Source organism: Sorex fumeus, unplaced genomic scaffold, assembly GCF_029834395.1.
Source record: "Sorex fumeus unplaced genomic scaffold, SorFum_2.1 ptg000086l, whole genome shotgun sequence".
Lineage (NCBI taxonomy): Eukaryota > Metazoa > Chordata > Mammalia > Eulipotyphla > Soricidae > Sorex > Sorex fumeus.
This window is the reverse complement of record NW_026606143.1, coordinates 35,475,868-35,498,189: the sequence shown is the minus strand read 5'-3', so window position 1 is coordinate 35,498,189 and position 22,322 is coordinate 35,475,868. Positions and strand designations below refer to the sequence as shown.

General features: G+C 47.2%; 1 protein-coding gene across 1 annotated transcript; it reads left to right on the top strand.

The window, feature by feature from the left end:
- Positions 1 to 20,749: 20,749 nt before the first annotated feature.
- Positions 20,750 to 22,096, top strand: LOC130039294 (poly(rC)-binding protein 1-like). The gene has a single exon (XM_056131139.1). The coding sequence runs from the start codon at positions 20,750 to 20,752 to the stop codon at positions 22,094 to 22,096; it is 1,347 nt and encodes a 448-aa protein (XP_055987114.1).
- The last annotated feature ends 226 nt before the right edge of the window (positions 22,097 to 22,322 follow it).

Here is a 22,322-nt window from a genome sequence, read left to right as displayed (position 1 = left end):
TGCTCCGGATATGCTGATAGAAATGTGGACAGGTAGGAAAAAAAAAAAGCTGGCAAGTCTTAGCTCAACTCAGAATAGCGATCTGCTGCTGTCCAGCAATTTCATTCTGCATGTGTGCATTCCAGAGAAGCTCACACAGAGCTCCATTGCACTACGTATGCAAGAATATTCTTTATGGCCTTATTTGTGGTATCATGGAAGGGGCACACAGTCAAGAAACATGCAAGTAGTGGCCAGAAAGATAGTACACGTGTTAAGGCAATTGTCTCGCATTCTGCAAACTCCACTTCAAAAATCCCAGCACTGAGGGTCAGAGAAATAGTATAGTTTAGGGTGTTTGCCTTGCACATGACTGACCTGAGTTCCACCACTGGCATCTCATATGGTGCCCCGAGTACTGCCAGGAGTAATTATTGGGGGTAGAGCTAGGCTAACATTTGAACACCACCAAGTATGGTCTGCATCCCAAAAAATAAAATCCCAGCACTGCATGTGGTCCCCCGAGCATTCAGGAGTCATTCCTGGTCACAGAGCCAGGTATATCCCCTGAGTACCACCAGATGTGGCTGATATACAAACTGTCACTGTCCTCCCGTTGTTCATCAATTTGCTCAAGCAGGTCCAGTAATGTCTCCATTTTGAGATTTGCTGTTACTGTGTTTGGCATATCGAATATGTCACGGGGAGCTTGCCAGGCTTTGCCGTGTGGGCGAGATACTCTCAGTAGCTTGCCGGGCTCTCTGAGAGGGGCAGAGGAATCGAACACAGCTCGGCCAGGCTGGCTGCGCGCAAGGCAAACACCCTACTGTTGTGCTATCGCTCCAGTCCCTGATATACAAAAAAGAAGAAAAATTGGGGTGGGAGGGGGGAAAGGGAGTGTATGGAAAGGGTAGGGAGGGGACAAAATATGGAGGTAAATGTAAAGGAAAAAGACTTAAGAAATATTGTGCAGGGACTGGAGCAATAGCACAGCGGGTAGTGCGTTTGCCTTGCACGCGACTGACCCAGGTTCGATTCCCAGCATCCCATATGGTCCCCCCGAGCACCGCCAGAAGTGATTCCTGAGTGCATGAACCAGGAGTAACTCCTGTGCATTGCTGGGTGTGACCCATAAAAAAAAAGCAAAAAAAAAAAAAAAAAGAAGAAAGAAAGAAATATTGTGCAGCAATCCCAAGCAATGAACTGAAACTGGCACATATACCAATATGGAAATATATTTGGAAGGGGGCGTGGGGTAATAGAGCTTTTATTTAATTTATTTACTGGGGGTAGACATTGTTAACATGGTGTTGAATGATAACAATTAAAAGTGGAACAATAATCAGTACAATTTCATTCGTGTAACTTAAACATGCAGGAAGCAACGCTGTGACTATCTTAGGGGTCAGCACTTTTTCAAGAATAAGGGGAAGGTACTAACAGAATCAGAGGCTCTGGGCTGACCATGAGAAATCATGCATGATAAGCAAAGAAGCTCTTCTATAATGGAAGCTTTTTTCCAATAGAGATTTTTTTAAAAAATTCAAAAAATAACAAAAGTTAGACATCTACTGACTCATTCCAGATGACTTGAAAAATAAAGGAAATTAGACCAAAAAAAGGGGGGAAATAACCTCATCTATATTCCCCAAAGATAACTATTCCTATTTCCAACTTTCCTCAATGAATTGCTTTTGTATTTCATATAGCTATTTTACATAGAAATGATTTATACTCGTACTACTTTCAATATAGCAATATTACATGTGATTTATCATTTTACCACTTTGTCTTCGATTACTATCATAAGATAGAATTTCTAAAAGTTGAATAAGATTAACAGAAGAGCTTAAAAAGTATTCATTTTCTTTCATGCTCAAGGCCTTCTTTAGGTCTGTCTCTTGGGCAGGGCAAGATGTCTTGTGGGAGGGGGGAGAAAAGTATCTTTGGGGACTCAGAGGAAGTTGCAAAAAGTGCCTGCCTTACAGAACTGGAGAGTTGGTCCACAGAACTGATTTTTTTTGTTTTTGTTTTTTGTGTCACACCTGGCAACGCACAGGGGTCACTCCTGGCTCATGCACTCAGGAATTACTCCTGGCGGTGCTCAGGGGACCATATGGGATGCTGGGAATCGAACCCGGGTCGGCCGCGTGCAAGGCAAACGCCCTACCTGCTGTGCTATCACTCCAGTCTCAGAACTGAATTTTTTTTCTTTTTGGGTCACACCCGGCAATAGTCAGGGGTTACTCCTGGCTCATGCACTCAGAAATTACTCCTGGCGGTGCTCAGGGGCCATATGGGATGCTAGGAATCGAACCCGGGTCAGACGCATGCAAGGCAAACGCTCTCCTCGCTGTGCTATCACTCCAGACCTACAAAACTGAATTGATGGAGCAGGTAGAGGGGGTTGTGTTTGCATGGGGTGGGGTGTGGGGCTCTGGGACCTTGAGGGGAAGAAGGGGGTACTTGGGTGGGGGGTGTGGTGTTGGAATGCATGACGCCGTCAGTGACAGCGTTGTAAAGCAGAGACCCCAATAAGGATTTTTCCAAGTTGTGTCTGCCTTCCTAGCATGAAGTCATGAGTCAAATCCTGTGGCCACCCACACACAGCCTGCCATCTGTGCTTCCAGAGCCAACAGAATGCTATCTCTGAGGCAAGCCGGGCGTCTGCAAGCACCACACCTAAAACTGTGTGTGACCCCAACCAGGAGCGTGTGACCCTCAGTCTTCCTGACAACAACAGCAACCAAAGAAAAGGCAAGAAGAGCGGGGAAAATTAGGCATTTTCCATTAGGATGCCACTATACTGACTCACGTCACTATTCTCTTTGCACAGCAAAGGACTTAAAGGTATTGAAAATCTCAAATCTGGACAATAAGTAAAAGATCTTGATTGGGTTGCCAGTTTAGAGGCACTCGGCATTTTTTCCAAGCTGTGGAATTCTACTAATGACAGCTTGCTCTTTCCAACAGACTCTACTTCTAGGGCTGAAATTCTAAATGACTTAACCCCTGTGAAAATTTTTTTTTTGCTTTTTGGGTCACACCTGGCAATGAACAGGGGTTACTCCTGGCTCCGCACTCAGGAGTTACTCCTGGCGATGCTCAGGGGACCATATGGGATGCTGGGAATCGAACCCGGGTCAGCCGCGTGCAAGGCAAACGCCCTACCCGCTGTGCTATCTCTCCAGCCCCAACCCCTGTGAAATTTAATTTATTTTACAAGGTCTACCTAAATGAATATGCTCTCTCTCATTCTCTCTGTCTCTGCACACACACACACACGCACACACACACACACACAGACACACACACACACGCACACTCAGAAGTACATGCAATCAGTCAACCTGAGGAACCAACTGAGGTGCTTCGTTGTGCAGAGGAAGGAAGGAATAGGCGCCTCTTCGCCCTGTTCACAGCTCAGCCACAGGGAGAATGCTGTAAACCAACAACGGGCTGGAGCGATAGCACAGCGGGTAGGGCGTCCGCCTTACAAGCGGCCAACATGGCCGACCCGAGTTCGATTCCTCCACCCCTCTCGGAGAGCCCGGCAAGCTACCGAGAGTATTCGATATGCCAGACACAGTAACAACAAAGTCTCCAATGGAGACGTTACTGGGCCCGCTCGAGCAAATCGACGATCAACGGGAGGGCCTTACAAATGAGAAGCTACCATAAACCAAACTACCAGCATCTTCCATCGAATTTCTGAGTTCCAACAACCCTTCTAAAAATCTATGTAAGTGGCCCCAGCTTCTGCTTTCTAAAAGAATGGGCATGTTTTGCCACGAGCCTGTGCTGTCCAAACTGTCTTTTGTGCCGCTGTTTCCAAATAAACCCATTTTGGGGGGGCTGGAGCGATAGCACAGCGGGTAGGGCATTTGCCTTGCATGTGGCCAACCCAGGTTCAAATCCCAGCATCCCACATGGTCCCCTGAGCACTGCCAGGAGAAATTCCTGAGTGCGGAGCCAGAAGTAACCCCTGAGCATCGCCAGGGTTAAAAAAGGAAAAAAATAATAATAAAAAACCCAACCAAATAAACCCATTTTGTGAAACAACTGGTTGCTGTGTGTTTGCAGCCAACCCCTGTGAGGTGCTGCCATGACTGCCTTCCTGAGTTTCTGACTGACAGAAAAGTAAAGCTGCAACTGAGGATGCAAAGAGCAACAAGTAAAAGCATAAAAACACCTCAAGAGTTTACCTGTCATGTTGTACCTCCATGTGACATTCCAGGGTCATTGTCACTGTCACTATCTTCCTGTTGTTCATCAGTTTGCTCGAGCAGGCACCAGTAACGTCTCCATTGTGAGACTTGTTACTGTTTTTGGCATATCAAATACCTCACGGTAGCTTGGCAGGCTCTGCTGTGCAGGCGGGATACTCCTGGTAGCTTGCTGGGCTCTCCGAGAGGGACGGGACAGAGGAATTGAACCCGGGTCGGCCGCGTGCAAGGCAAACGCCCTACCTGCTGTGCTATCGCTCCAGTCCGACATTCCAGGGTACACACATTTTTTTCCCTTTGAGCCTCTTTCTGAATTCTTCTGTCATCCTGAGGTGAACTGAGTTTAAGCTAGGCTGTTACTATAAGACCAGACAGATATTGAGAGCAGGTAACGGACATTCTGAAACTAGCCAGCTCCAAAGTAAACCCAGGGAAAATGAATGCAGTTACCACCACACCCTAATCAAGAGTAGGCTATGTCTGACTAGAGTAGATATTGGAGATTATCTTCTATTTCATTTAGCTCAGTAATGTTCTAGGCTCTAAAGAAACCTAAAGTATTTATTTAGGCTTCTCTGAGCCAGGTTCCTTACCTGAGAATTTAGTCCCATTTTTCTTAAATAAAAAGGTAGCATTTCTCTAGGAAAGTGGTTTGGGGCCTTTAGGCATCCCAATTTTGCAATACACCAACCATAAATTAAGGGTTTATTGCTCTTGGACAGGTCACCCAGAAATGCACAGGGGTTACTCCTGGCTCATTCACTCAGAAATTACTCCTGGTGGTGCTTGGGGGACCATATGGGATGTCGGGAATCGAACCTAGGTCAACTGCGTGCAAGGCAAACGCCCTACCCGCTATGCTATAGCTCCAGCCTCCCACCCCTGCTTTTCTAAAGTTCACTGTACACCAGTTCATTGCCAAAGATCAGCATAAGGTTCTGTTTTCACTAACAGATGGAAATCAGAAGCAGATATTCCCATTGATAACAGAAGGCGAAGAGCGAGAACAGCACAGAACACTGGCTTTGCACTAGATGTTCTAGAAGCAGCATCACCGCGAGCAGGAGGGTGGTCTACCACGCTCCTCCTGCAGCTTCTGTTCAAGGCTCTGTATACCCAGAGCATTCCTGCTTTTACTATAGTGCATGCTATTTTAGGGGGATTGTGTTGTTCTGGGGGATTAGGAATGCTAAAATTTTCCATATAAATGAATGATAATCACCTCTTTGCTTTACAGCATTTCAACTTACAAAAGGTTTCATAATAACCCTCCACTTTTAGGAATAGGGAAAGCTGTACTCTTCTAATCAATGAAGACAGAAATTAACATTATACATACACTTTGATTGAATCACCGTGAGATACAGATATAAAGCTTTCATGTTTGACTTTCAGTCATACAATGATGGAACACCCATCCTTCCACCAGTGCACATTTTCCACCACTAATGTCCCAAGTATCCCCTCCCCCCATCCTACCCCTTCCCCTGCCTCTATGGTAGACAATTTACTAAGAACATATTCTGGGGCTGGAGTACTAGCTCAGTGGGCTGAGTGCATGCTTTGCAGGTAGGAGCCCCAGGGTCATCCTTTGGCTCCACATGGTCCCCTATATCATGCTAAGAGTAGCCCTGAGACAATCAGATATGCATCGTCACCCCCCCCCACCCCCACCCCCACCCCCACCCAAAGGATATCTTCTGGAGTCTGGAATAGAGAAGGTCTGGAGAGAAGCCAGTCTGAACTGAAATGAGCTGTTGAGACCAAAAGACCCAGATAATATACCAAAATTTTAAACAAATGCCGGTGAACATTTTAACCTCACCTCTAAGAAATATCATTCATGTAGTGACTTGAAGGATTTTCTGCTCCACAATTATGGCTTGCCTTTGTTAATTGATGTTTTTAAACCACTTTGACTGGGTCATTCGTATTAGGGGCTCCCCACCCACAGGCTTCCAACATTGCTATTATTCTGTTTTAGATTAGAAAAGAATTACACAAATATTCAATCACTTATTATCAAGCCAGAAATAGTCAGGCATCAGGAGAGCCATGGAAAGGGCTTCGAGTGCAATTTACAAATTTAATAAATTCCCAACAACGTAGCATGACTACATTTCCCACTGGTCTTTCAACAGCTAAAAGCTTTATTATTGTTATTACAGAACCCCTTTATAAAACATGTCAGAATTCCATACACCTAGTCAATTCTAACCTAGATTGGAACAAATTCTTCTTGGGCAAGTTCACATGGACATGAAGCTTCTTTTGGTTCCACAGGAAGCCTCACATGCATGTTATCACTAACCCCGTAAGAACCCATGCCAATGTTCCATGCCTCCAAGGAACCATGCTGCAAACACTCAGCAGTCACTCATGTGACTGTTTCTTCCAACATGCCCCTAACATCACTCTGAATTCTCTGAGCACAGGGTTCAAAGTCACTATCTAGCACTGGACTGGCAAAGCAAAATACATTGGATGGATTGAGTGACCTGTGTGTTTTAGCACGGTTTTCTTTCCAAGTTGCTTCTTCTGGGCTGGGAGATGGTTCAAAAGGGTTTGAGCACATATTTGCCTGCAAGATGCCTGGCTTGATTCCCAGTTATCACATGGTCCCCCAGGCACTGCAGTTCTGAATGCAGACAGACAAGACACCTAGACACTCAGGGTTGCCACAAACCTCCCTTTTGTAAAGATCACTCTATCTGCAAAGCATCATAAAGTGGGGGTACAGTAAGCCAAGCTATGCCTGTACTAAAGATACACTGTGGAAATCTATTATTAACTTAATTTTGCCTGTTTCCTTTTCCTTTTCTCTTCTAATAGGGCTACTAGAATTGTGTGTGTGTGTGTGTAATAAGATATTTTTTAAAAGAATCATTGTGAGATACACAGTTATAAAGTAGTTTTATGATTGGATTTCAGTCATGAGATGTTCCAACACCTGTCCCTTCACCAGTGTATATTTCCCATCACCTCAGAGAGAAAGGAGAGGAACAAGATATGTTTTATTTGGATTTATTTAGAAAGATGTGAGGGGAGGGGCAGAGCAATAGTACAGTAGGTAGGATGCTTGCTTCTCGCCCAGCCAATTTGGGTTCGATATTGGCATCCCACATGGTCCCCCCAAGACTACCAGGAGTGATGCCTGAGCACAGAGCCAGGAGTAAGTCCTGAACACTGCTGAGTGTGACCCCCCAAACCAAAACAAACAACAATTAAAATATCTAGTTCTCTAGCAGGAAATCTTCTTCAAAGAATATTTGACAAATTTGAATGTTAGATTAAAAAGCTAAGGCAACAAAATCAGAAAATATTTCTGGTATCATCCTCCCCTCCACCCCTCCCACACACACACAATTTGGGAAAACACTTGTGTATAGATTTAAGAGAAAAAAAAAAGGAAAGAAAGGAAGGTGTGAGGGGAGAGAGTGGTAGCAGTACATGCTCAAAAGAACACAAGCTTCTCCAGAGTGGAAATAGCCAAGCAGAGAACCATTGAGACAAGTAAATGAGATGCAAAGAACACAGGCTTGACAAGCTAGTGAACATCTTCAAGTGATACATGTTGTTAGCATTTATTTACTCGAGCTGGTAACAGACTAGAGAGCCGCTGATGTAGTAAAGGTAAAAGGTAAAGGTAAAGGCCCTCCCGTTGATGTCGATTTGCTCGAGCGGGCCCAGTAACGTCTCCATTGGAGACTTTGTTGTTACTGTGTTTGGCATATCGAATACTCTTGGTAGCTTGCCGGGCTCTCCGAGAGGGGCAGAGAGGGGCAGAGGATGTAGTAAAGGGAGGAATAAAATGCCCTTGAGTGCCCTAAAACCTACAATTGGAACTGTGGTTTCTCATCACCTGGAGGTCTCTGCCTCTTAGGAAGAATACTTTGAGTTCTCATTATGACTCACAGTACGACCTCTGCTGACTGCTGGGGAGGGTGTAAGTAGCCCAAAACTTCATCTTGGACTGACCACCATGTTCTTTCCTTCCCTACACTGAATGGCTGGTGCCACCTGCAAGCACCCAAGCCTTTGTTTCTCCATCTGTTTTGTTTCTGTATCTAGGATGTGTTCCAGGATGTGGTCAAGGGTTGGTGCCCAGTTCAGCTGTCATAGTAGGCCCTCCCGTTGATCATCAATTTGCTCGAGTGGGCCCAGTAACGTCTCCATTGGAGACTTTGTTGTTACTGTGTCTGGCATATTGAATACGTCACGGGTGGCTTGCCAGGCTCTGCCGTGTGGGCGAGATACTCTCGGTAGCTTGCCAGGCTCTCCGAGAGGGGCAGAGGAATCGAACTCGGGTCGGCTATGTTGGCTGCGTGCAAGGCAAACGCCCTACCGCTGTGCTATAATGGTTACTAATAACTAAAATGGACGCACTTTGGTTCACACCGAAAATGACTGTATTTTGGTGCTAACAATTGTAACATTAAAACACTACTTAGTTCTGGAGCAATAGCACAACAGGTAGGGCATTTGCCTTGCATGCGGCCAACCTGAGTTTGATACCCAGCATCCCATATGGTCCCCTGAGCACCGCCAGGGGTGATTCCTGAGCGCAGAACCAGAAGTAACCCCTGTGCATCGCCAGGTTTGACCCAAAAAAGCAAAAAAAAAAAAAGTACACACCTTGAATGCAGAGGACCTGGGTTTGATCCCCCACACTGCTGGGAAGGAAGGAAAGAGAATGAAAAGCAGGGCCTGGGATGTCACTCAGTGGTAGAATGCATGCTTTGCATATATAAGGCCATGGGTTTTATTCTTTGCAACAAACACGCATGTGTGTGTGTGCACGCACACGCACCCACACACATGTTGACTTATACATTGCTCCTGGAAGTGTTCTGCAACTTTCTTGGGAAACAGTATGGAGAATTCACTTCTAGATAAATGTCCAAAAAAATAGTATCAATAGGACCTTCTGATTTCATTCGTTTGCAGAGGATTAATCAATCAAATATATTCCATTCTGGAGTTATCACACAGCCAACTTGTAGGGCATTATTTCCTTATTTTGGGGGACTTCACATTTCCTCCCCCCCCTTTTTAAATTGAATCACCATGAGCAACACTTACAAAGCTTTCATGTTTGGATTTCAGTTATACAATGATCAAACACCCATCCCTCCGCCAGTGCACATTTTCCACCACCAATGTCCCCGGTATCCCTCCCCACCCTACCACTGCTCCCTCGCATCCCACCCCTCCCTCTGCCTGTATGGCAGACAATTTTTGAATTGAATCACTGTGAGACACAGTTATAAAGCTTTCATGTTTGAGATTCAGTCATACAATGATCGAACACTCATCCCTCCACCAGTGTACATTTTCCACCACCAATGCCCCAGTATCCCTACCCGTCCCCCCATCCCACCCCTCCTCCGGCCTCTATGTCAGACAGTTTCCCTCTTACTCTCTCTCTATTTATGGGCATTATGGTTTGCAATACAGTTAATGAAAAGCCATCATGTTTGGTCCTTTATCTACTTTCAGCACACACCTCCCATCCCAAGGGATCCTTTCAACCACCATTGACTTAGTGATCCCTTCTTTATCCCATCTGCCCTCTCCCCCAGCTCATAAGGCAGGCTTCCAATCATGCAACAATCTTCCTGGACCTGTTTCTACTGTTCTTGGGTGTCAGTCTCATATTATATTTTATATTCCACAAATGAGTGCAGTCATTCTCTGTCTGTCCCTCTCGAGTCACTTCACTTAGCATGATACTCTCAATGACTATCCACTTATAAGCAAATTTCATGACTTCATCTTTCCTAACAGCTGCATAGTATTCCATTGTGTAGATGTACCAAAGTTTCTTTGGCCAGTTGTCTGTTCTTGGGCATTCAAGTTGTTACCAGATTCTGGAGGTTTCACATTTCCTAAAGGAAAACAACACAGAGGATGAAGAGGAAGGGAATCACTCCTGGTGGGCTTGGGGGATTATACTGGGTGCTGGAGATCAAACCGGGTCAGTTGCATGTAGGGCAAGCACCCTATCCACTGTAATATTGCTCTAGCTCCTATTTGTTCATTCTTAAGCATATTAGAACATCTCTTTTCAACCCAGTTAAAGGTACATTTGGGAAGATGAAAACAAACAAAAATAATGGGAAATAGAAGGAAAATGTCTAGTTTATGGGATAAAACCCCTTTAGGAAAAAGATTCTTTTAACCTCATTATTATAATAGTTACTCAAAAGCAAAGATCTTTCCAAAGTCATGTAAAGCTCTCATCCTATAGGAAATTCTCCCAGTATGAAGCAATAGTAGTAACAAAAAAAGTCATATTCTACATTGAAGCTTATTTCTGAGTCTTCAGGCTTCTCAGGTTTGACATGAAAATAATATATATTGGGGGCTGGAGCAACAGCACAGCGGGTAGGGCATTTGCCTTGCACACAGCCAACCCGGGTTTGATTCCCAGCATCCCATATGGTCCCCTGAGAACCTCCAGGAGCAATTTTTGAGTGCAGAGCCAGGAGTAACCCCTGTGCATTGCCAGGTGTGACCCAAAAAAGCAAAAATTAAATTAAATTAAATTAAAAATTTTAAAAATTTAAAAAAGAAAATACTATATATTGGACAAATAAACTCAGAAATCGCTACACCATAAATTTAGGTCATTTAATTAAGTAGACATGCTCACTTACCATGAAATTCTCTATAATTACCCGTCATAACAAGTCATTTCATTATCTGGTTTATGGCATGTGGAGACAGTTCTCTAGTTCAGAGAGCACCCGTGAGGTGGGATCCAGTGTAGAAAATTTTCTTTTCTGGGAAACTGCCTCCAAATGCCAGTTTCTAAGCTTCTCCTTACTCTACTGAAAACATTCAGCGTATTAACGGAAAGTATAACCCTTCTCACAGAAAATACACCAGAACAATATATTTCTTTTCAAAATAATACCTTCTTCAAGAAAAAAGAAGAAAGTTTCAAAGTTGACAAACATTAAGGCTTAAAAATGAATTATACAGACCCTTTGCTCACTCCATTCTCCAGGTGAGGCTGACCTCCTGGCTGATACCCCTGGGGATTTTTCAGACGTAGAAACAATTGCCATCCTCTCCTTTTTTTTTCTTTTCGGGTCATACCTGGCAATGCACAGGGGTTACTCCTGGCTCTGCACTCAGGAATTACTCCTGGCGGTGCTCGGGGGACCATATGGGATGCTGGGAATTGAACCTGGGTTGACCGCATGCAAGGCAAATGCCCTACCCGCTGTGCTATCGCTCCAGCCCCACCGTCCCCTCCCTTGTATCTGGGTCCTGGCAGCCTTTGGAAATGACTCTGCTGTCTTTGCAGGCCCACATCCACACCCTGTGCTCATAATTCTATTCATCACTGCCTGTCGCCTGACAACTCTACCCTTTGCACTTGACATTGCACATACAAATACCTCTTGTGATGAACCCACGGACTCAGGGGTATCTCTGGTGGCCACCGAGAGTTTCATACTAATAACATTTTACTCATAGTTCCATCGACCTATCTCACAGAACAGCCCTCGCAAGAGCAGTAGTGGTGGTAGGAAATCAAAGCGCCTTCAATCAGATCTAGAGGAGAGGGAGGCCAAGGCGCACTCAAAACAACTTTGGAATCCATACCAGCCGGCAAAGCCACAAAGGAGACACAGCAAGAAGTCACTTGGGGAAGAGCAGCAGGGAAGGAAGGGAGCGACACTCAGCCCAATCCCTCAGAGAGCTCTCACAGAGTCGAACGAGAAAGATTCACTCTCTCAGAGCACAGCAGATGCAATGGAGAAGCAATGAAGACATCCATCAAGCTCGATGAGTTAAGATAATTTCCCTGAAGCCTGTATCAGTATCAACTCTATGACCTCTCAGATAATCACTTCAGAGACACATTGATGACAATGTTAAATAAGCTCAAATAAATTACGGAACAGGAAGTCACAAGAAATTATGAGTATGGAAATGAAAAAACTATAGTGAGGAGTGACAGAGTTGAAGAGAATGGTAGCTGACATTTAAAAACAATCTTTTTTCATCTGCACTTCTATGTTCATTGCTGCACTATTTACAATAGCCAAAATCTGGAAAAAACACAAGTGCCTAAGAACTGGTTAAAGAAACTTTGGTACAGCTACACAATGGAGTACTATGCAGCTGTTAGAAAAGATGAAGCCATGAAGTTTACATACAAGTGGTACTACATGGAAAGTATCACGTTAAGCGAAATGAGTCAGAAAGAGAGGGATAGACATAGAAAGATTGCATTCATAGGGGAAACATAAAGTAACAAAATAGGAGACTAACACCCAAGAATAGCCGAGATAAGTACCAGGAGGTTTACTCCATGGCTTGGAGGCCAGCCGCACACGCTAGGGGAAAAGGCAGCTCAGATAGAGAAGGGAGCACCAAGTAAAGGGTGTTGGGAGGATCCTCCCAGGATGGGAGATGCATGCTGAAAGTAGACTAGAGACCGAACAGGATTGCCACTCAATGCCTCTTTTGCAAACCACAGCACCCAAAAGGAGAGAGAGAACAAAAGGGAATGCCCTGCCACAGGGGTGGGGTGGGATGGGGGGATGGGGAGGTGGGAGGGCTACTGGGATCAGCGGTGGTGGAGAATGAGCACTGGTGGAGGGATGGGTACTCGATCATTGTATAACTGAAACCCAAGCACAAAAATTTGTAAGTCTACAACTGTACTTCATGGTTTCACTAATAAAAATTAAAAAAAAAAAAGAATAGAAGTTCCACAAAGGCAGAGTTTTGATATGCTTTGTCAAGCCTGGATCCTAGAAGTACACATGGCAATTATCTGTTCATTGAAATTAAGATACAGGAATGAATGATGGCTAGCAGTGCAGAAATAAGACACTTGAAAAATAAAAATAAAAAATAAAAACAATCTTTTTTAAAACCCTCAATTTTTTGACTCAGCAGCAGAGAAACCTCTAGAAAAAAAAGCTAGAAAAAGTCTGAAAAAAATAAAGTATACACCAGAGAACTATGGGGTGAGTTAAAAAGGAAAAATATAAGAATCATGAGTCCCTGAGGAACAAGAAGTCAAACTCAAAGAAGAATCATAAGTCGAAGAAATCATAGAGGGGGCTAGAGCAATAGCACAGTGGGGAGGGCGTTTGCTTTGCATGCGGCCGACCTGGGTTCAATTCCCAGCATCCCATATGGTCCCCTGAGCACTGCCAGGAGTAATTACTGAGTGCAGAGCCAGGAGTAACCCCTGTGCATCACCGGGTGTGACCCAAAAAGCAAAAAGCAAAGGAAATCATAGATAAGAATTTCCCAGAGTTCAGGAGTGCATGCACCCAAATTCAAGAGGTCAGAAGCTTCTCAGCCAAATCAGACCCAAAGAGAAAAACTCCAAGACACACTGTAACCATGATGACAAAAATCAAAAATGAAATATTGAAAGCAGCAAGCTCAAAGAAGGAACTTACAGTACAAATGAACTTCCCTAAGATTCACAGCAGACTAATTCAATGAGAATCTTCAGGCCAGAAGATAATGGTGAGATATAGTCATGTTTTAAAAAAAAAATTAAATGACCACCCCACCAAGAATATTCTAAGCCAGCAAGATTATTATTCAATTTGAAGGAATGATATAAAGTTTCGTGGTCAAACAACAGCTTAGAAAGTAAACAGCCAGTTTAATAAGATGTTTTAATGGAGCTCCTTTAAATGAGAAGACAACTTCACAAACACACATAATTTCCACAAAGCAATGGCAATGAACTCCTTCATCCCAAAAACCTTCTGCAACATCAATGTCCTGAACTCTCCAATCAAGAGACAGAGTGGCAAAATGGGTCATAGAACTGAGACCAACTTTCTGCTGCCTAGAACAGTCAGGGTGTACAAAGGGTCAAAGTCAGAGGCTGGAAAACAATCTTAACGTCAAAAAACTCCTTTTCAAAGACTGGAATAAAGGGCTGGAGAGGTAGTTCAGTGGGTAGGGCACCTGCCTTGCCCAAGGCCTACCTGGGTACATTCCCCCGCACCCCATATGAGCCAGGGTGACCCCTGAATACACAGCCAAGAACAAGTCCTAAGCACCACTGGGTGTGCCCCTCCCCCCCCAATTATCAGCGAATGAGAGAGAGAGAGAGAGAGAGAGAGAGAGAAGTGTGCCTGCCATAGAGGTGGGGGTGGGGTAGTGGTGGCAGGAGGGAAAATGGGGACATTGGCGGTGGGAAATGTACACTGGTGGAAGGGTCGGTGTTGGAACATCAGTTCATGACTGATACCCAATCATGAACAACTTTGTAACTGTGTATTTCACTGTGATTCAACTAAAAAAAAAATCCTAGGGGCCAGAGAGATAGTACGCAGGAAAGCAGGAAGGTACTTTCCTTGTACTCAGCAGACGCGGGTTCAATTCCTGGGGCCTCATATAGTTCCCTGAGCCCCATCATGAGTCATGTCTTGAGCACCGCTAGATGTGGTCCAAAAACAAAAATGCACATTATGTTCAGTTCAGAATAGCAGTAGGACCCAGAGACTGAGCAAATGTTCTTTTCTTTGTCTCGTTCTTTTGCTCTTTTCGTGTTTGTGATCATTGCTCCCCAGTTGTGGGACTTTTCAAGGAACAATTGGGGAGCAACTAGGGGTGAAGATGGAGCCCCCAGAGGCTTGGCCTGAACAGGACCAGCGGTAAGTATCCCCGCCCCCATTGCTTCCCTTTTTGATTTCCTGGCAGGGGCCCCTCTGCCCTTCCCTCCCCCTCCCCCTCCCCTCCCCTCCCCTCTCCCCTCCCCTCTGGCAGCCAGCTATGACATCCAGTCAGCTCCGTGGCACTAGGGGACAATTGAGCAAACAGGAACCCCAACAAAGAAGGAAGGATCATAAACATCCTATTAAGCCTTAGTGTAAATGCGTGCTGGGAACCCCCATGAAAAGTTTGATCCCTGTTGTTTGAGGTATATAAATCTGACACTGCTTGCAATAAACCCAGTCTTCTCCTTGCAGAGTCTCCTGGAGTGCGTGTTTTTTTTTTCAGCTCTGCATGCTCACTATCCCTCAAAAGGCTGTCCCCTCCCCCGCTACCGGGCAGAGTGAGGGGGGCTCCCATGGCTGGCTCTCTGGCCAGTCCTAAGACCCCAGCATGGCAGAGTGACACCCCTTTCACGACCTAGAAAAACGTCCATTGGGGAGTTAGTCATCCAAGCATAGGTTTATGTAAACATGTTCTCCGTACACCTGAGTGCCCGAGAACAAATGAATGGTTAAAGAAACTTTGGTACATTTACATAATGGAGTACTATGCAGCTGTTAGAAAAGATGAAGTCATGAAATTTACATACAAGTGGAACTACATGGAAAGTATCATGTTAAGCGAAATGAGTCAGAAAGAGAGGGATAGACATAGAAAGACTGCATTCATCTGGGGAACATAAAGTAACAAAATAGGAGACTAACACCCAAGAATGGCCGAGATAAGTACTAGGAGGTTCACTCCATGGCTTGGAGGCCAGCCACACATGCTAGGGGAAAAGGGAGCTCAGATAGAGAAGGGAGCACCAAATCAAGGGTGTTGGAAGGATCCTCCCAGGATGGGAGATGCATGCTGAAAGTAGACTATAGCCCAAACTTGATTGCCACTCAAGACCTCTTTTGTAAACCACAACACCCAAAAGGAGAGAGTGAACAAAAGGGAATGCCCTGCCACAGAGGCAGGGTGGGATGGGGAGGATGGGGGGCTGGGAGGGATACTGGGACCCGTGGTGGTGGGAAATGGGCACTGGTGAAGGGATGGGTACTTGATCATTGTATAACTGAAACCCAAGCACAAAAATTTGTAAGTCTACACCTGTACCTCATGGTGTTTCACTAATAAAAATTAAAATAAATAAATAAAAAAAACTCATCTTTCTGCTCAGAGTAAAGATAAGGTCATCCCCACCTCAGCAGGTGAAGTTAAACTCCCTCCCACCCCACCCCACCCACTCCCCTATCCCCCTACCCCCATCTTTGGTAATCCCAGGTCTCTCAACACAGCTTAAAGATTTGAGGTCTAAAACTTGCCAAAAGTTGTGGGGAAGCGCAGTTAAGACAGAGAAGAGGCCACTATGACAAGGATAGTTGGAAACGATCACTCTAGATAAGAACTGAGTCCTGAAAGGAGGGAAACTGATACATCTGATAACCTTTCAGTATCAGTATTGCAAACCACAGTGCCTACAAGCAAAAAGACAGGAAGAAAAGTGTCTGCCATTGAGGCAGGCTCGGGGACGGAGGGGGAGGGTAACTGGGGACTGTTGGTGGCGGGAAATGTACACTGGTGAAGGAAAGGGTGTGGGGACATTATGTGACTTAAAAGCCAATCATGAATAACTTTGTAACGGTCACGGTGATTCAATTAAAAAAATATACACATAAAACTTTAAAAAAATATTTCAGGTCTGCTTAATTTTACTTTAAAAATTTATCACCACAGGATCAGGGAGTTGGTGCAGCAGTTATGGTACATGCCTAGCATGCAACCAACATGGCTTTGACTCAACATGTCATGGTTCTCCTAAGAACTGCCACAGTCAGCCCGAAAGCCAGTGAACGGCCTCAGCCATTACCCGGGTGGTACCCAGAGCATCACAGGGGTGGCCTAGGTAATGTCTAGTACCACAGGACCTAAGCACCAGCACATCCTCTGCCGTTACATTGAACCACCTGCTCACTTTGCTGAGAATTGCTGGTGGGGTCCTCAGGCCCCGGAGCATTATTTGGGAGGCCTCCAAGTAAGTAAGTAAATGAAATTTACAACCATGCAAATTTTTCTATAGTTATACTACTAAACTGATTTGTCCTCTGCTAGCTTGATACTGTTCTGTTGACTGGTCCAGGCCAGAAAGAATGCCAAGGAGCGGCAGATTTTTTTTCTTCTTTTTGGGTCATACCTGGCCATGCATAGGGGTTACTCCTGGCTCTGCACTCAGGAATTACTCCTGGCAGTGCTTGGGGGACCATATGGGATGCTGGGAATCGAACCCGGGTCGGCCTCGTGCAAAGCAAACGCCCTCCCCGCTGTGCTATCGCTCCAGCCCAGGAGTGGGAGATTTTCCCCCAGAGCCCCAATACAGAGAAAATAGAAAACAATGAGTCCCTTTCACTTCTGCTCAATCCAAATAGCAATCGAGTGAAAGTATCGCCTGACTGCCAGAGGGTTTACACTGCCGGGGAACGCCACCATTCACCCCACTGTTTCCCGGGTGGTAGAGCACATCCCTGAAGCAGTTTCTCCTTAGCCAGGCTTACCTGTGTGGCCACAGTTACAAATTCACTGAAACATCTACCAGCAGCGCTCAGGAAACCATCCCTAGCTCCAGCTTTCCCATTACTTCAGCAGATTCCTCACTCATTATTTCACAAGACCCTTTATCCAGATTCTTTTTTTAAAAATTTTTTTTACATATTTTTTTTATTAGTGAGACATCATGAGGTACAGTTGTAGACTTACACATTTTTGTGCTTGGGTTTCAATTATACAATGATCAAATACCCATCCCTCCACCAGTGCCCATTCTCCGCCCCCAATGATCCCAGTATCCCTCCCACCCCCCATCCCCCCCCATCCCACCCTGCCTCTGTGGCAGGGCATTCCCTTTTGTTCTATCTCTCTTTTATTGGGTGTTGTGGTTTGCAAAAGAGGCAATGGCTGACAATCATGTTTGGTCTATAGTCTCCTTTCAGCATGTTTCTCCCATCCAGATTCTTACCAGGCTCAGACCGCACTGAGCAGATCGCAATTCTAACAGAACGCTTGTTTTCCTAGAGACTTAGTGCGAGTCTTTCCCCAAAGGCGGGCTGCTTCCCCCAACGCACACTTCATTTTCCCCTTTCCCGGGTCCACCATCCTAAGCAGCTGGGCTACTGCTGCCTTTGTGCCTCCCAGGATTCCAACTTCAAGGGCTGTCCCCAAAGAGAAAAATCTCCTTTAGCAACAACAGAAGAGGCTGGTTTATTGTTTCTTAAGTGCCCTTCCTTCCAGCACTATTTACATGCATCATTAGCTGGCAATGAAAGCACTTAAGTTATAAGTGACTTTTAGAAACTATAATCATTAAAATGGAAAACTTCCATTTAAACCACACTACCCCTTTGTGAAGGTGCTGTTGAAGTACAAGGTGCTGTTGAAGGTGCTGTTGAAGTAAAAGGTGCTGCTGGCACCCGGCCGGCTGCCGGAGCTCGTGGAACAGAGCAGCCCCTTCTGCCCACTGGGGCCAGCCAGCCCTGTGTGTGTGCCTCCCTGCGCAGGCAGGCTGGTGTGGGTCTCCACTGCAAACTGGACGGCCTGTATTCTTTTTTTTCTCTGTTTTTGGGTCACACCCAGCAATGCACAGCGGTTACTCCTGTCTCATGCACTCAGGAATTACTCCTGGCGGTGCTCGGGGGACCATATGGGATGCTGGGAATCGAACCCGGGTCTGCTGCGTGCAAGGCAAACACCCTACCCGCTGTGCTATAGCTCCACCCCCTGCATCTCCTTTTTCCTGTGTTTGATGTAACTCATCTGTCCCTCCATGCCTGGTCCAGGGGATGACACCCTGAATGCTGTCCCCTACTGTCTGCTCGCCCCAGGGTTCCCTAGACAGTGTTCCTAGTCTAAAACTGCAGCTGGACCCTGTCCCCTGTGTCCCTTCGCTGGGACTTCGTGCACTGTATCCTGCCAGTAGGGCGTTTACCTTGCACGTGGCCGACCCGGATTTGATTCCTCCATCCCTCTGGTAGAGACGGGCAAGCTACCTAGAGTATCCCGCCCACACGGCAGAGCCTGGCAAGCTCCCCGTGGCGTATTCGATATGCCAAACACAACAACAAGTCTCACAATCGAGACATTACTGGTGCCCGCTCGAGCAAATCTATGAGCGGGAGGACAGTGATGTTAAACGTGTCCTCTTTCTGCTTGCTCCCTCCATGAAAGCTGCCTACTGCAGCTTTTAACCTACCTTGTGGGCCTTTCATTAGCAGTCTCTCCTGCTCCTCAAGCTCTAATTTTCACAAGTGGAGCCCCTGAAGCACTTTAATTTGTTGTTGTAGCTTACCAAAATTAGTCATTCCAATCTGCATGGGTAGAATAAATTTCTGCATCATCTTAACTAAAGTAAGCTGTGTAACACTAATGCCAAAGACAATCACAAGAAAGAAAGAAAAGAAAAGAAAGAAAAGAAAAGAAAGAACTGAATAGCTAAAATGTGTCAATTAGTAGTGAAAAGCTCAAAATTGAGCAATCACCAAGCCATCTCAAACACACTCCACAGGAGAATGCGGGAGGGGGAGTTGAAGGGTTCGAGGGTGCCTTGATGTCCTTTACCTTTCTTTCTTTTTAATAGAGGCACCGTGAATCACAGTTATTCATGACTGAGTTGCACGCATACAAGGTTCCAACACCAGTCCCTTCACCAGTGTCCCCAGTTTCCCTCCCACAACCCAGCCTGCGTCCATGGCAGACCCCCTATTTCCCCCCATCTAGGCACTGTGGTTTACAGGACTATTCATCACATACCTTCAAGGACGCTTTACAACCTTTCAGTACCCCCCCCCTTCTCCAGAGTGGCAATTCCCACCACCACTGTCATAGCGTTCCTATCCCTGTTCTATCCCAGGAGCTCGTTTCCTATAGAACGCCAGTTCTCCTCCTGCTCTCGCATTCCTACCGCCTTTGAACCTTTGTTATTCCTTGCTGCATTGGGTCTGTCCCTCTCCCTCTAACTTCACTCAGCACAAGCGTTGACTTTAAAATCTTATGTTGCGGCGAGGTTGCAGCTCAAGGATGCTAACGCCTCCTGGCCCACTCGGCGCCCTCAGCTCCCAAGATGGGTACCACTTAACATCTGTGCCCGCAGCGCAAGGATGCTAACGCCTCCTGGCCCACTCGGCGCCCTCAGCTCCCAAGATGGGTACCACTTAACATCTGTGCCCGCAGCGCACGGCCGCCACGACACCACGGACGTCTACACAGTGACACATGACCGCCATGACACCACGTGCAGCTACGCCCGCGATGCACGGCCGCTACGACACCACGTACAGCTACGCCCACAACGCACGGCCGCTACGACACCACGTACGGTTACGCCCACGACGCAAGGCCGTCATGACACCACGTGAGTCCACGCCTGTGACGTATGCCTTCTAGGACGATGTCCACATCTGCGTCGCGCACTTGTGACGCACACCTCTAACGCACGTTTGCTGGGAGAACGCACGTTGGGCTAGGACGTTACCCGCGCCTGCGCACACATGCCGCTATGATACGACGTCTGTCAGTATCTGTGATGTGTGCCTGCTAGGACGACGCCAGTGTTCGTACCTGCTGTACCACGACTGGTGAGACGTGCTACGTTCCTGAGCGAGCCTGGACCCGAGCCTGTGACGCTCGACAACTCCACCAGTCTGTGACTGTTCAGCTCCTGCGACTGCCCACACCGCCACTTCCCCTGGGCCTCACTCTCCTGGGCTCCCGTAGTTGGCGGTTGGACCGCAACGCCCTTCGCTACCCGCCTGTGCAACTGCGCATGCGAGACTCTGGTGAACGCTGAGCCGGTCACCATGGACAGTAGCCTGCGAGGAATGGCAACCGGAGTCCAGGCCAACCTCACCGTCCGGCTGTCCGTGCACGGCCCAGGCAGCTGGAGACACGTGGGCCAGGAGAGGGAGTTTGCAAGGCACCTCCAGGTAGTGAGCGGAGCTCAGGTCACTATGTCCAGTGACAACTGGTACGAGCGCAACCTCACGCTGAGCGGTAGCAGCGACGTCATCTTCAAGGCCTTGATCGTGGTCATCGATAAGATCTATGACGACATCTGCAGCACACTGTCGCTCACCGAGGGCCCGCAGCCCATCGTCACCCTGCTGCTGAGGGTGCCGGCCGCACACTGCATCTTGCTGCTTGGAGAGGGAGGCTCCAGAGTCAGGGATATCTGCGCTCGCACCAGGACCCAGGTGCACGTGTCCGGCAGCATGCCGCCCGGTGACAGCGAGCTGTCCATGACGGGCTGGCCACACTGCGTGAGCGAGTGCATGAAGCTGATCTGCCAGAAGCTGCTGGAGACGCTCATCGAGACCCTGCAGGAGCGAGGCCCAGCCCTTGCCAACCAGCCCACACTGGGCCCGGCTCTCCCTGCGGATGACCACAGCCAGGTCGCTGAAGGCTCTACCTACACGGGGGGCCGCCTCTATGCCAGGGGCTACTCCTGCTCCGGGGGCAACTCCTACACCGTGGATGACCCCGGTGCCACGGGCCACCCCCATACCGGGGGCGACCCCTACGCCAGGGGCGACGCCTACGCTGGGGGCGACGCCTACGCTAGGGGCGACCCCTACGCCGGGGGCGACCCCTACGCCAGGGGTGATCCCTATGCCGTGGGCAACGCCTATTCCAGGGGTGACCCCTATGCTGGAGGCATCCCCTATGCCGGGGGCATCTCCTATGTCGGGGGTGACCCCTCCACCAGAGGCATCCATTATGCTGGGGGCAATCCTTACCCCTACGCCGGGAGCAACCCCCAGGCCGTGGGCTACCCGCACCCTGTGCCCTACCTGCTGGGGCAGCCCCCGCCACCGCCGCCACAGCCGAGTTCCAGCTGCGTGCTACCTGCCATGCTTCCCTTCAGCTGGCCCGTGGTGGGGCAGCCGGCCGGATCCAGCGGGAGTGTCAGGGAACCACCGATGGAGATCATCCACGAGCTCATGATCCCCAACGATTTTATTGGCGGCGTCATCGGCCTCCAGGGAGCCAATATTAGCGAGATCCGCCGCAAATCCGGTGCCCGGGTCAAGATCTTCCCGCTGATGGAAGGCAGTTCTCTGAGGCTGGTTAGGATCACTGGTACACCTGCCAGTATCGTCGTGGCCCACATTATGGTCATCTCCAGCCTGAGCAACCAGAGGCCCTAGGGGCGCTATGCTCCCAACGCCTTTCAGCAAGTTCCCTCCGTCCAGTTACATTGATTTGGCCAGTTTTGCTTGTTTTCAGGTTTTAAGTAATGTGTTTCGCAACTTTGTCGTCCGTTAATAGTTAATCACACTGTTCGTGATTTAATGCTACCATGTATAGTTTGATAAGTTCTTTCCTGTTTTTAGTTTGGGGTTCCTTGGTATGTAGGTTTTGTTTGGTGGTAAA